This window comes from Cetorhinus maximus, chromosome 18 (assembly GCF_964194155.1).
Source record: "Cetorhinus maximus chromosome 18, sCetMax3.hap1.1, whole genome shotgun sequence".
Taxonomy (NCBI): Eukaryota; Metazoa; Chordata; class Chondrichthyes; order Lamniformes; family Cetorhinidae; genus Cetorhinus; species Cetorhinus maximus.
In genome coordinates this window covers 31918440-31933310 of record NC_135896.1, presented here as the reverse complement: position 1 = coordinate 31933310, position 14871 = coordinate 31918440, and the positions used below count along the sequence as shown (strand labels likewise).

The 14871-nt window shown below is 40.5% G+C and overlaps 1 protein-coding gene across 2 annotated transcripts in view; it reads left to right on the top strand.

Annotated features, from left to right (window-relative positions):
* mdga2a (MAM domain containing glycosylphosphatidylinositol anchor 2a) overlaps window positions 1-14871 on the top strand; it is a 918070-nt gene that overhangs the window by 366239 nt on the left and 536960 nt on the right. For both annotated transcript variants that reach the window (XM_078562337.1, XM_078562336.1), the window contains exon 6: window positions 2416-2685. In XM_078562337.1, the coding sequence (XP_078418463.1) occupies window positions 2416-2685 (270 nt within the window). The remainder of the gene's footprint in view (window positions 1-2415; window positions 2686-14871) is intronic.

Below are 14871 nucleotides of genomic sequence, written 5' to 3'. Positions count from 1 at the left end.
CCAGATGAGTTACTGACAAATAATATCTTTCTATGAGCCTCTGTGCAGAAACATTATTGGTAGGAAAACAAGCTGCCGCTTCAGGCAGGATGACCTTCATATGCCACATGCACCAGCCAGCCTGATTATTACCAATGGGGAAGATGAATAATGACATGCATTCCCTGCAGGCCCAGAGCACTCCACTGAGAAATCAGGACTAAAAATAGACAGAGACCACCATGTTTCAAACCAGCAATTTCCAGGTGATTCCTGTTGAGTGCACCCTTTATTGTTCTTATTAGAATCAATCTTGAACATTGAAGCAAATATTTACAATGATAGACGATTAGCTCAGTTGCACAGGGTTTGAAAATATCATTTGAAACCCAGTTCGCCACCTATGCACTGAAACACCCCTCTTATACAGCCCACTTGCAGAGAGCCACTGAGACCCATCTTTAGTATAAAACCTTGTCCCCTGATGTGCTTTAAAATATAATCATGATTGACAGGCAAGATACTTATGTAGGCTGGATGGAAATTGTTAATCAGTCACTTTAGGCTCAGTAGGGCAAGAACCTTTGTAGTAATGCTGCCCAAGCTAAATGGGACTTAAATTGTGATGGTTGCTGGGATTACTGACATTGTTTCTGCAAATGCATAGGGGTGGAACTCTTAGGATTTGATTATGATGGGTTACACAGGGCCCTGACATTCAGCCTGGGTTCTTGCAGTTGTGTACCAATAGTGCAGCAGGAAACCACAGAACATTTCTGTCAAACCACTTTCAGGGACATCAATTGTAGTGGATCTGGAAAGGGCCTTCATGCTGCCCATAGATTCTAAAGCATGCTGCTCCTGTATTAATGTACAATGTTGCACAAATACAGAATGTGTGAAATAACAATGTGCACTACTATAAAGAGTACATAAGCAGTACCTAAGGTATACAGTAGTACTCTCAGTAAAATGAAAAACTCCCAGCTAATTATTATGAAGTACTATTAAAAGCACATTTACCTGATGCAGAAATAGTCCTATTTAAAGTTGTTTTCCTCTTTCTATGGGATGGAGACGGTTCATTTTGTGTGTCTGGAGATGCCCCTCTGGCATCAGTGACCAGGAATATCAATGAGTGATGTTACGATGTAGCAGGGTGATATATGCCAGGCAGACCAAATCTATAAGGGAAACTTGGCTACGCTATCACAATGGTTTTGTAATTTGTATTTATTATGAGATGATTTGTGCACTGAATTCAGAAATAGTGAGCCCACAAACACCTTTAGTGATTTTAAAAATTAAATTAAAACATTTATTAACAAAAGAAAATAATTTAAACACATACATAAGATTACAGTTACTTGGTGTTATAACAAATCCCAAAATTCCCAATTAGCCTGACTCCCAACTACACACCCGCTTTAAGGCAACAGTCTAAAATAGATTTTAAATTTAAATAAGCAATCAAGCAAGCTTACCACACGTACCCACTCAACAGTGAAATTCCAAAGGCTGTTGAACACAACTTTCGTTACTGGATACAGCAGACTTCTGCAAAAGTGGCTAGAGGCTTTTCCCCAAGGCTGCTTTACATGGTGTACCTTTCAAGATGTTACATGGCCACTTCCACATAGCCTTCCATCCTTCTTTATATATGTTTCTCTCTTTTTAATGTGTAAAATCCCATTGTTCTACAAGTCTTTTGGAGTTTACTTTTCCCATAATATAAAAATATTTCATAATGCCAATATGGTCAGTACCTTTGGGAAAAATAAACATACTGATTGACCTTGCTTATCTTAGTTGTAAATATCCTATCATCCCTTTGAAAATTAATCAACCCCTTCACTTATCCAAAAATGCAAATTTCATTCACACCTTATCTTTGGAATCTTCATCGAGCTTATCCACCTCCATTTCAAAAGTCTGCTTTATCTCTAACTCTTTTGATAATTTCAACCTTGCAGTCTATATGACTCTAATTCAATTAAATCAGTCACACAGACAGCACCATCCACACTCACACGTCATAGGCCTACAAAAATATTATGAAAAATATTGTAGTTTCGTGACAATGGCTCCACTGATATCCTACAGTATCATTGGTACTTGGGCTTTGCAGCTATCAATATTAGTGACAGTTCAATATTGTTGTGCAAAGAGAATTCAAAATATGAATGAACTGTTTTGTATTGCTTTTTCTCACTAACATGTAACAAATACCTTTGCGTTGAATGCATTGCAGCAAACAGACATGCTCCCTATTGAGTACATTTTCAGTGACTGACCACCTAATTATCGGGCATTTACTAAGCTGTCTGTCACCACATAAAATTTTAATTTTTGAATAAAGATGTGTTCTTTGCAGCTATGATAAAAGATGAGAAAATATCTACGTTCATATTTCTTTCACTGCTTTTGTGCTTGCAGCTTCCCCTTCCATCAAGCTGATGGTTCCTGAGCACATCGTAGTAAACCCTGGGGATTCACTTTCCATGGTGTGTGTCACGACTGGCGGGGACCCCCCTCCCACCTTAACCTGGATCAAGGCTATTGGACCGCTTCCTAAAACAAGTGTGTTAAAAGGAGGGACCTTAACGCTGCACTCAATCAATGCTGATGAGGCTGGGGCGTACAGCTGCCTCGCTAACAACAATGTGGGCAATCCTGCCAAAAAGTCCAGTACAATCACTGTAAGAGGTAAGTAAGCTTGACTTCACTAGATATGCTGTTTAAAGTAAATCATGCTGGTATGGTACTGAGAGCTTGAATACTTTGCCTCTTCTGGGTTAGTCCATCTCTGTTGGGGTGGCATGCAATGCTGCAATTGGCTTCAGTGCCCATGGCCTAGGGAGGGAAATGTTGTCTTAAACCCCTGTATCTGATTGCCATGCAGCAACCCCTGCTGAAAGTGCACTATTTGGGCAAACAATGTGGATAGGGTCAGGCACCAGGAAGCCCACCGGTTGGCTAGGCTCATACAGGAAGAATGACTACATGGAATTGTATCCCAGGAGAGTAACTGAGAGGAGTAAGAATGAAAACTGAGGGGCAGTTGGGAATACCAAACATCCTTTTGTCACTCCTTGTTGTGTTAACTATTGTTGGAAATTGAGTAGAAATAGACTGAACCCTGCCACTTTCAGCACACAATAATTAAACTCAGCACATTGGGAGGCAAAACGTTGAATATAATATACAGTAATATTTGAATTCTGGTTGAAATTTGGACTTTGTCTTGTGCATGTCCTAATCTGCACAGGATCCTCAGTTGAGAAACTATTTGTAAATTAAATAGTTCAATAGGGAAATAAGAGATGAATGGTTATTCAAGCAATCCAACTTAATGCACTACCATGAGTCCAGTTCCTGCACATGTCCTGTCCTCTGAGTTAAACAGAGCCCTCAGATAGATGAGCATTGGCTCAATATTTTAAGTGCAATGACATTGAATATAAATTGTGCAGTAATCCAGTTACATTGAAGTCTACAAACTGGACGACAAATACATTGAAAGATAAGTTAGTGCTGCAGATAGTTGGTAGTTACAGAATCTAATGGCATGAAAGAATTTTGACTGCTAATAGTCAAGATGGTGGTAGTGATTGGATAGTTGATAGGGTCCCTCTGTAAATATAACATATCGGATAAGGACACATTGAGAGCTTTCATTTTAAGAAGAAATACATAAGTTCAACAAAATCCTGTTCATTAGTGTGTCTGGTGCTTAAACACCAGAAGTAGAATAGAATAGATGTAGTAGAGCGTGACAGTGAGGGATCCAGGACACTGGCTTGTTAGACAGAATGAACTCAAATGTGTGCTCTTTATTATAGGTTTTTATTTTTGGCACAAGGTGAAGATGAATCCTGCAATAAACACTGGTGATCTAAAATCCACAATAGGTACCCTCCTATGCATCATTACTACCATTAGATTATGTATTTACTGTGGGCTTTGCTACTTTCCATTTCTTTACGTTAATGGAGGGTTTTTACTTGTACATTTGTTATATATTTTCTTTGTCAATGATTATCAGTTGCAGTGCTGCTGTGTCATTTTAATACAGTTTATTTTAAATATTCTTTTGCATGTAAATATTGGTATGAAATGTATTATGCAGCCACTGTGGAACCCCTTCTGCTGGACCTCTTCCTATCTGGGGTTTGAGGAGTTCCCTGGGCTACTCTTGAGCTCCTCCTAGTGGGATACTTGTTATCTGCTGTTTGGACTGTGGTATAGGATGCTGTAGTGCTCCCTCTACTTGAATATTTGACTGGTCTGTGAGGTACTGTGCCAGATGGCAGAGTTCCTTCTGATGGGATTCTCGTTGTCTAACCCTTGACTGACTGAATTTCGCAATGTGGATTACTGTTTGGGAATGTTCACTGACTCCAGCTATATTTTAGAAACCAGAAAAATGAGGCAAATGTAATAAAATAAGATTAAAGCCGAGGGGCTCTGAACAATGATTGGAGTGAAAGTCATACATAACTCCTTCATTCATGTGCCTAACATATCTTCTAGGGTGTCAATTGGAAGAAAAGTTCAAAACACTGACAAATTAATTCTAACACTTGGTCAAGACTGATTGTTCTATTAGAGCATTCTTCATTACTGTCTGTCCCTGTGTTAATGAGGTGCAATGTGTTTTTTTTTTTTACTTTCTCCCAGTCCTAGCTGTGATTTTTCACTTCCTTTCTTATCTTATTCATGCTCAGACTCAAAAGAGGCAGAAGCAAGCTCTCATCTGTGTCAACTATCAAGTGCTCTTCTGTTTTCCAAGCTTCACCTGCTTCTGATCTGTTTGAAACATCATTATTAAAAAAGAAAGTGCATTTCATAACACTCTCGTTTCTGCTTGCTTGACGTTTCTAATTGATTAGTGCACTGCATGCAATACTTGAAAGAAGAAATGTTGGGAAATAAGAAGTGTGTCGCAAAAGCAAATATACTGCATCTGCCGGATGCAATAAAAACAGGATAATCCTTATATACTCAGGCCAAGCTACAACTGTGCAGAGAGAAATAATTTGAGTTCAGGTTGGTGACCTTTTGTCAGAAGTGGAAAACATAAGAGGTACGACACATTTTGAGCAAATACAGAGGCAGAGAAAGCGGGGAGAGCTGGAAAAGAATAAACAAGAAGGTTTGTAATGATGTTTCCTGTAAAATATTAATGTAGTCCGCATCCAGTTTTTTCAATCTATAATAAATTTAAATTTTTTGAATGCTCACGCACGCGCAATGCTTAATTGGGAGAAGGCCTGCATGGTACCTTCCAGGTTGCTGCATGGCTGCGCACATGTGCAGCTTAGCAAGAATTCGGTCTTTGATACGGTGAAGGCAGAAGAGATTAAATTAACAACGTTAATGGTGGAAGGCAAAAGGAGATGCTTATGGAACAGGTAAAGAAACAAAAGATGGGTCTAGAGGAGGAATAAGTAGCAATAGGAGCATCATTGCCAACAGCTGCCATCTGAAAATATGGGGACAGATGTTACGATCTGAAATTGTTGAAATCAGTGTTGAGTTCAGAGGGCTATCAAGTGCCTGTTCAAAAGGTGAGGTGCTGTTCCTTGAGCTTATGTTAAGTTTCATTGGAACAAGACATTGAGGCCAAGACAGAGAGTTCAGAATGGAAATGGGATAGAGAACTAAAATGACAGGTGACTGGAAGCTCAGGGTCACTCTTACGGACTGAATGAAGGTGTTCTATAAAGTGATCACCCAATCTGCGTTTGATCTCCCCAAGATTTGACTGAGCTATTCAAGATCATGAGGGGTCTGGATAGAGTGGATAGGAAGAGAATGTCTCCTCTCGTGAAAGGATCGAGAATGAAAGGGCATAGATTTAAAGTGTTAGGCAAAAGAAGCAGAAGCGATATGAAAAAGAAACTTTTTAAAGCAGTGAGTGGTTACAGTCTGGAATGCACTGCCTGACAGCGTGGTGGAGGCAGATTCAATCGAAGCATTCAAAAGAGAATTAAATTGTTATCTGAAAAGGAAGAATGTGCAGGGTTACGGTGAGAAGGTGGAAAAATGGCACTAAGGGAACTGGTGCAGGCATGATGGGCCAAATGGCTACCTCCTGTGCTGTAACAATTCAGTGATTCTGTGATGCTGTGATTCTGTACAGAGAAGACCACATCATAAGCAGTGAATATGGTATTCTAAATTGAAAGAAGTACAAGTAAATTGCTGTTTCACTTGGAAGGAATGTTTAGGACCTTGGATGGTGATAAAGGTGGAAGTAAAAAGTATAAATTGCATTTCCTGCACTTTCATGGAAAAGTGCTGTGGGAAAGAAAGGGATGTTATGGGTGATTGAGGAGTGGATCAGGCTGTTGTAGAGGGAATGGTCCCTTTGGAATGTTGAAAGGGGAACTCTACTGGAGATGGTGGAAATGGCAGAGGATGATCCATTGAATATGGATGTTGATGAGGTGGGAAGTGAGGATATGGCTCTGGGAGGGAGAGACTGTCAACCACATGAATCCACGCCTGAGAAAAAAGGAAGACAAATTGGAAACACTGGTATGAAAGGTTACATCATCAAAACAGAAGTGATGGAGGCAAAGAAACTGAAAGAACGGAATAGGAAGTGGAGTGGGAGCAGGTGTAGTCAAGGTATCTGCAGATATCAGCGAGCTTATAGTGGATATTTCTCAATACCTTACCCCCAGAAATGGCAAAAGAAAAACTGAGGAAGGGAAGGGAGGAGTCCCAGGTGAAGGTGAGGGAAGGGTGGAAATTGGAAGCAAAGTCGCTGAAAGAAATGTGGTAGTTGTGAACTTGTAAAAGATGGAGAAGCAATATTAGTCATGTAACAATGTCACAACTAAATCTACCTAGGTTTCCATCCACATAGGATAAGCAACACAATAACCCCAGTGTTGTTCATAACCTCACACACACCATGTTATGTTAAGTAACTTCAATGGGAATGTTATTCATTGTCTTCCATTCCTATGGATATTTCGAGGCCACACATTAAAAAGGCTGAACATTTCTGCTTTCTATATTCATCTAGCTAGTGGAGCTCCCGCCTAACTGATTCCTCCCATACAAATAAATTAGATGAGTTAGTGCTGTTAATGAAATGTGCTCAACTCTGGAAAACCCTATGGGATTGCAGGAATTTAAATAAACTTGAGAGAAAAAACATGTTGGCTTTCTTAGCTGGTGCACAGCAAGATGGCATCTGGCAGTGCCTTTTTCCCTCTCTTGTTATGAATCCACAATACTGCAGAGCTCAGTGCCAGTGCCCTCATCAATCAATTGCCTGAGTCTCAGTGCTGTCACATCCACCCATCTGCCTGAGAGAAGGAGAGAAGTGAAGGAGCAGAGAGTGCAAAGAGGAAAAGGGGAGATTAAAGTAATGGTGAGACAGTGTGAAGTGAAGGAGTAAATGGTTGGTAAAGAAAGAGAGTGTGACTGATGAGGAAGAAAGAGAAGTTTGTGAACCTGTGCGAAGGAGAAGGGAATGAGTGAAAAAAGAAAGATAAAAGTGAAGGAACAGTCAGGGAATGAGAGAGTGAAATGGAGGAGGAGGGAAAATGAAGAGAAAGATGGTGAAATGAAGGAGAATAACTGAAGTAGAGCGGAAAGCAAGAGAGGCAGATGAGGAGGAAATTGGTGTAAGACATAAATGATGTATTCTTAAGGTTTGCAAGAAATCCAAATTAGCTTGGGATTTGCACATAATGCTTACTCATCATTCTGTATGAGTCAAATGTCAATCTAATCAAATACTGCCTACTCATTAATTGTGCTTCGAAGATTCAGCCTCTGCTGTAGAGCATCCTCTGGTGGGATTTTATGATCAGTTGCCATGGCTGCTGCTGCAGGTGTGGGACAGACTATTGGTGAATTGGAAATTGGGTGGGGACTATGTGTATTTCTACCATTGTCCAGCACATGTGACCTTCCAGCCATCTGAACATTCAAGAGCTTAATTTAAATATTAGAGTGGACTTAAATGGATTTAAATGCAATACAGCAAAATTTCTATCGGTTTAGGATGGGATCATTGTGTTCATCAATCTGGAGTGGGTTTAAGGGAAGCTTCATGTGTGATGGAGCTCTTAAAGGCACAGATGATCGATTTTTTTTTTGCAGTTATTTCCAGTTCATATTTAGTGCAGGTGTTTATTTCTTTTATTTTGTGTGTTTCTTATTTTTGTTTAATTCTGTTTGGTGAGGACAGCAGAGGATTTTTATGTTTAACTTAGAAATAGCTGAAATTGGCTGCAAATTTACTGGAGAGCTGAATATTACTGAAACATTTAGACAGCAGACAAGTGTAGGTTACAAGAAATGTGCATGAGATGATTTGCGCATTATCTGTTGTCACGTTCAGGGCTTTTGGATTATTTTACCGCGTAAAGGATTTATATACAATGGAGTTACTTTCATTACTCTTTTAAAGCAATATGTTCTTCCACTCCTTTTTTTAAAAATGGCCTCTAGGTGCAAGGTGGTTCCTAAAAGAAATGAAAGCTACTTTCCCCAGGCACTATAAATTTTTTTCTTGCTTGTCAGGGTAATTAAGGAGAAAACACCTCACACCCATTGTGTCTGAACGGTCCTTTAATCCAGGTCTCTCTGCTCTCGGAGAGATATAAAGAGATAGGAAGCTCACTGTAGAGATAGGCTTTGGAAGAAAGAGCAGTGGAAGCTTTAGGTAAAGTTAGAAGTACTGGAGAAACTGTTAGATGACCATTTGTTTAAATAAGATAACCAACTGACATAAGAAAGGACGGCATACTCTTCAAAGCAGCATATCTACTCTTATCAAATCTTATCTCAGCAAGTGCTAATTCAGTCCATCTGCAGAGAGACTGAAGAAATACAAACGTCAAAGGCATAAATATCCAGTTCAGATGTCAATAAAATGCTATTGCTACATCCCTGGGTTACACTATTGTACATTGAGATATGGAACTGTGTTCGATATGTAGCACACTTACAGGAGTAACTATTGTCACTAAAACAAAAACAATTTCTATTTATACCTTTATTAATTAACTTTTAACATTTCTGTAACGTTAGATTCAGTTATAAGGGTTAACTACCGAGGCTACATTCATGTAGTTTCTCAACATTAGACCAGGTGCCTGGTTCTTGTCCCTACAGTAATTGATATAAATGATGTTCCATATACTTTGAAGTTGTATAATAGAAATATTGGAGATGATTAAAAAAAATAGGAAACAGAATCATTTTTGGCTCCATGCAGTAAATCTCCAAATGCATAGGTAATTCATTAGCTGGCCAGAGAAAATAATGCTAATTAGCTACTGATATCAACAGAGAATACAGTGCAGATAAGGGAAAAAGCCTAACATAACTACAGTGAGAAACCTTTAAAAAAAATCTGAATATCCATTGTGGGCTGAACAGGCATTTAAACAGAAGGACAATAGACTGTTGGATCCTTTAAATAATGAAAAATTCTGACAGATTGATTCGGGAATCAGCCTTCAGGGTTTGTGTGAATGAAAAGAGCACTACCAAGAAACTCTAAGAGCTATCATTAAAAATCTTACAGTCGTAAACTTCTCAGTCTTCAGTTCTGTCTGTTTTCATTTAAATTGAAATAACTGATTTGTGGAAGTTTGCTGATATATTGTTCATATTAAAATTCAGTCAAGAAGTAGAGCTGTGCTTTTTACTATAAGCCAATATTGCAAACTGGAGATCATTTTTCAAATTAGATTAATGAGGGGGAGAAATATACTAAGCAAAAATTGATTTTAACTGACCTTTTAATGCAAAAATTCAAATGTCCACAGATCTTTCTACCAGAAATATCACACTCCTTTTTAGCAAAGGACAAATTACCTATACTAAGTCCAATGCTTCCACAAATTAAACAAGATTGATACCTCATAAATCAACAAAATAAAATCGATAGGTCTGCAGCATCATTGGAGAGAGAAACAGAGTTAACGTTTTGAGTCTGTATGATCATTCTTCAGAGCTTTGAAGAAGAGTAATACGGACTTGAAACGTTAACCCTGGGCAGAATTTTGACCTTTTGAAGCAGACACAGTGGGCAGGTGGGCCTGGGAGTGGCCGCGAAAGAGGTCGCCGCCTGCGATCGGGGCCCGAATGCGATTTCACGCTGGTGGGCCAATTAAAGCCCGCCCAGCGTGAAACGTGTGCTGCAGCGCTCAGCGCTGCCTGTGTGGGGGCAGAAGTTCGCGCATGCACGGAGGTGTGCGCAGGGAAAGCCCCCTGAGGCACAGAGTTGCCTCAGGGAGACGAAGATTTTTGAAAATAAAAAAGAAAGATGTTAAAAATGTTAATAACATGTCCCATCACATCACTCTGTCAGGGACATGTTAGAAATGAGCTTGAAAAAAATTTAATTTTTGTTTAATGACTGCTTGAAACCTCACCCCGCCCGTGGATGACGTTTCGCAAAATAGCCAAAGGCCGCTTGGCCTTTTTGCCTGTCCACCAACCGTAAGGTTGGACGGGCAGCGAAAAATTTCATTTAATTAGATCTTTAATGGCCTTAATAGACCTGTTACGTGACGGCGGGCATGCTGCCTACTCCCACGCGTGCCCACCAGCCGAAATATCGCACGAGTGTGCAATAATGTCAGGATGCTCACCCAACATCATCGCACGTCATTTTATGCTCTATCGGGTTGGAGGCCGCCCGCCCAATGAGCGCAAAATTCTGCCCTCTGTTTCTCTCTCCACAGATGGTGCCAGACCTGAGTTTATCAAGTATTTTTTTGTTTTTCTTTCGGGTTTCCAGCATCCGCAGTATATTGATTTCAAAATAAAATCGATACCTCATAATCTTATTTTCAGTAAAATCTTAAACATACACTGAACGTAGTAATTATGGTTTTATTTAGTGTGTAATATACCTTTAAGAATAACACTTGTAAGGGAAGATCACATGATCTGTAAGAACCAATAGCAGAGTAGCGCGGCTACCTCTGCAGTCAGCGTAGAGATAGAGTTGGAGTTGAAAGCACATGTGTAGTTGCTGCTGAGTATATTATAAATAAACTTAGTTTCCACCCAAGAAGTGTCTGCAGTTCAACTCTATCACTAATAGCACAACTCAGCCACCCTACAACAAACTGGCGACAAGGGTAAAACAGGATTGAACAGAAGAAATCAAGTTAAAAAGAAATCGGCACTGTACCTCGCCCAGTGATTGTAAATAGCAAACTACGTTAGAATTGGAAAAGTTATCTTCTGTCAAAATGCCACAATTTGGGTGAATTGATCCTTTTGAACCAGCCACAGATGATTGGTCTCAACACTTAGAACGCTTCACATTCTTTTTTCAAGCGAGCGAGATTAGGGAGGAAGGGAAGAGGTTAGCGATCCTCTTGAGTACTTGTGGGAGCAAAACCTATGGTTTGATTCAAAATTGGATGGCACCCAGTGCCCCAGATTCAAAGAATTTTGATGAATTGGTGAAACTCATGAAGGGTCACTTTCAACCCAAGCCCTCAGTCATGATTCAGGCTTAATTCACGAAATAGAGCCCCGGGTGAGACAATTGCATGCTATGTGGCAAATCTGAAGCAGCTAATGGAACATTGTGAGTTTGGTATGATTCTGAATGACATGCCCAGAGATTGTTTAGTATGCGGTGTGAAAAGGATACTATTCAGAAAAGATTATTTCCGAAATGAGGTTCAAGAAGGTTCTAAAGATAGCGCTGGCCATGGAAAGTGCTGCAAGCAATACAGGGTGTGCAAAACGGCACCGTCCTCCACATTGGGCGAGAAACCTCAGCCAAAAGTGGCACGAAAAAGCAAGACTCTGTCGAGAAGCAGGAAATAGCCCCCCCTAGCCGAAGAATAAAGAAAGATAACTTAGCAGTGAAATCAAAAAATAAATTTAATAGAGGTGGAAACAATCAGTCTTTTAACAATTGGCAGTTTAAAAAAATCAAATGCTACTATTGTCATAGAAATGGACATATAATGAGGCAGTGCAAGGAAAGATTCAAGAAGAGCCTGAAACAAAAAACTCTGATGTTTACTCGTTGTTTAATCTGAAAGTTGGAAAGACAGAACCAATTTATGTCATGGTGAAAGTAAATGGCAAACCTGTTAAAATTGAAGTAGGCATGGGAGCTTCCACTACATTAATTGGGGAATATACTCTCAGATATTTGAAAAATGGTGAACATCAACTAAACTTGGAATGAACAGCTGCCAAGCTAAAAACATACACATTCAAGTAAAAAGCATAAGCAGAGTAACTGTCCATTAAGGAAGCCAATTGGCACAGCTACCCATGATGGTGGTAGCAGGTGAAGGACCAAGCCTCTTGGGGTGAGATTGTTTAAAGGAGATTAAGGTAGAATAGTCTAAAATCTTTCAGCTGAGAGCAAGTGGGCTACCAGAACTACTTAAAAAGTATGCTATCATCTTAAAGGACAAACTGGGTAAAATCCAAGGCCTGCAGGCCAAGATTTATGTAGATCAGGAAGCAACTCCTTCATGAAGGTGAGACCGGTGCCATACGCCCTGAGAGAAAACGTTGATGCTGAGCTGAACAGACTAGAGAAACTGGGTGTTATACAAGCTGTACAGTTTTCAGAGTGGGCAGCACCCATAGTTCCTGTGCTTAAACCCAAACAAAGCGTCCAAATTTGTGGGGACTACAAACTGACAAATAACAAAGTAACAAACTGGACAGGTACCCCAAACCAAAAATCGAAGACCTGTATGCCAAACTGGCAGGAGGAACAATGTATACCAAGCTTGACATGAGTCATGCTTATCAACAACTAGAATTGGATAATGCCTCCCAGGAATTTGTCACAATTAATACCCACAAAATGTTGTACCAGTATACACGATTGCCTTTCGACATCTCCTCAGCTTGTGCCATCTTTCAGGGAACAATGGACAGCTTACTGCAGGGACTGCCCCAGGTTGTTGTCTATTTGGACGATGTATTGGTGACAGGTTTCACTGAAAATAAGCATTTGACAAACTTAGAAGAAGTCTTAAAATGTTTCCTGCAAGCTGGAGTGCCTCCAAAAAATGAAAAGCGCACGTTCTAAGCGAGGGAGGTAATCTATTTGGGTCACCGGGTAGATTGATGAGGTTTCCACTCAGTTGAGGAGAAAGTGAGAGCCATAAGAGAGGCACCTGCGCCAAAGAACACCTCAGAGCTCAAACCACTCCAAGGAATGATCAACTATTATGGGCAATTCTTACCCAATTTGTCCACAGTGCTGGCCCCCCTCCATTCTCTACCCAAAAAGAACCAACGTTGTTCTTGAGAGGTGCCCTAGAAAGAAGCTTTGATAAAGGTGAAGCAATTGTTGCACTCATCCAACCTATTAGTGCACTATGACCAGATGAAAGAATTGATGTTGACATGTGATGCATCTCCCTATGGAGTGGGAGCAGTGCTCTCTCATCGGATGAATGACAGCATGGAACGGCCAATAGGTTATGTACCAGGGACGCTCACCACAGCAGAAAAGGGATACTCACAGAAAGCAAAAGAAGGCCTGCCCATCATCTTTGGTGTCAAGAAATTTCACCAGTACGTACACAGCCGCTATTTTACAATCGTTTCAGAGCACAAACCACTGTTAGGTTTGTTTAATGAGGAAAAGGTATACCACCCATAGCTTCAGCAAGAATACAACGATGGGCCTTAATTCTGGCAACATACGAATATACCTTCGTAAATAGGCCTGGCAATCAAATCGCAAACACCAAAGCCCTTAGTCATTTGCCTTTACAAGAAAATGATGAGCACGTCCCAGTTCCACAGGAACTTGCCTTACTGTTAAATTTCTTGGATTCCACGCCGCTATGCCCTCAACAGATCAGAGACTGGACAAGCTGGGACCCAGTCATATCTCAAGTGCAAGAACAAGTGCTACATGGTTAGTCTCAGGAGCCCGTATCTGATTAAATGAAACCGTACTTCAACAGAAGACATGAAATAACCAGCCAGGATGGCATCTTATTGTGGGGAGCATGAGTGATAGTTCCTCCAAAAGGAAGGGAGCCACTTAGAATTGAACTACACAGTGCCCATCCAGGAATTTCCCCAGTGAAGACCATAGCACGCAGCTATCTATGGTGGCCGGGGATGGATTGGAAATAGAGAGTTTAGGAAAGCACTGTGGGCAATGTCAGCAACTACAAAAGTTGTCAGTGTTAGCTCCATTACACCCATGGGGTGGCCAGGTGGACCCTGTGTGCAGTTATACATTGACTACGTTGGACCTTTCATGGGAACAATATTTCTGCTCATTGTCAATGCCCAATAAAAATGGTTGGATGTATGTGAAGTGAAGTCACCAACATTGGGCGCTACAATTGAGAAACTACATCAGAGTTTTGCCATTCACAGATTACCAGAAATAGTTGTTTCCGATAAGGGCACAGCATTTACAAGTGCTGAGTTTCAACAGTTTATCAGACTCAACAGTGTTACTCATATGAAAACTGCACTGTACCACCCCTCCTCAAATGGACTGATCGAAAGGGCAGTTCAAACGTTCAAGGCAGGCATGAAAAAGCTAACTGGTGATTCCTTGACAACCAAGCTAGCACGCTTTCTTTTACATTATAGGACTACCCCTCATACAACAATAGATGTCACACCTGCTGAGTTATTGTTGAAACACCGTCTCAGGATGAGATTGAGCTTAGTAATGCAGAATTTAGAGGGGAAGGTGGAAAGGAGTCAGGGAAGCCAGAAAACTAGACCTGACTGGCATCAGTCGTGAGAGGAAAATTACTGTGGCAGAGCCGGTATACGTGAAAAACTTCGGGGAAGGACCAAAGTGGTTACTGGGTAAAATAAATGCAGTGAATGGACCTCTTTCTTACCACATGGAGGTGGAAGGCCAGATCATCCGTAAAT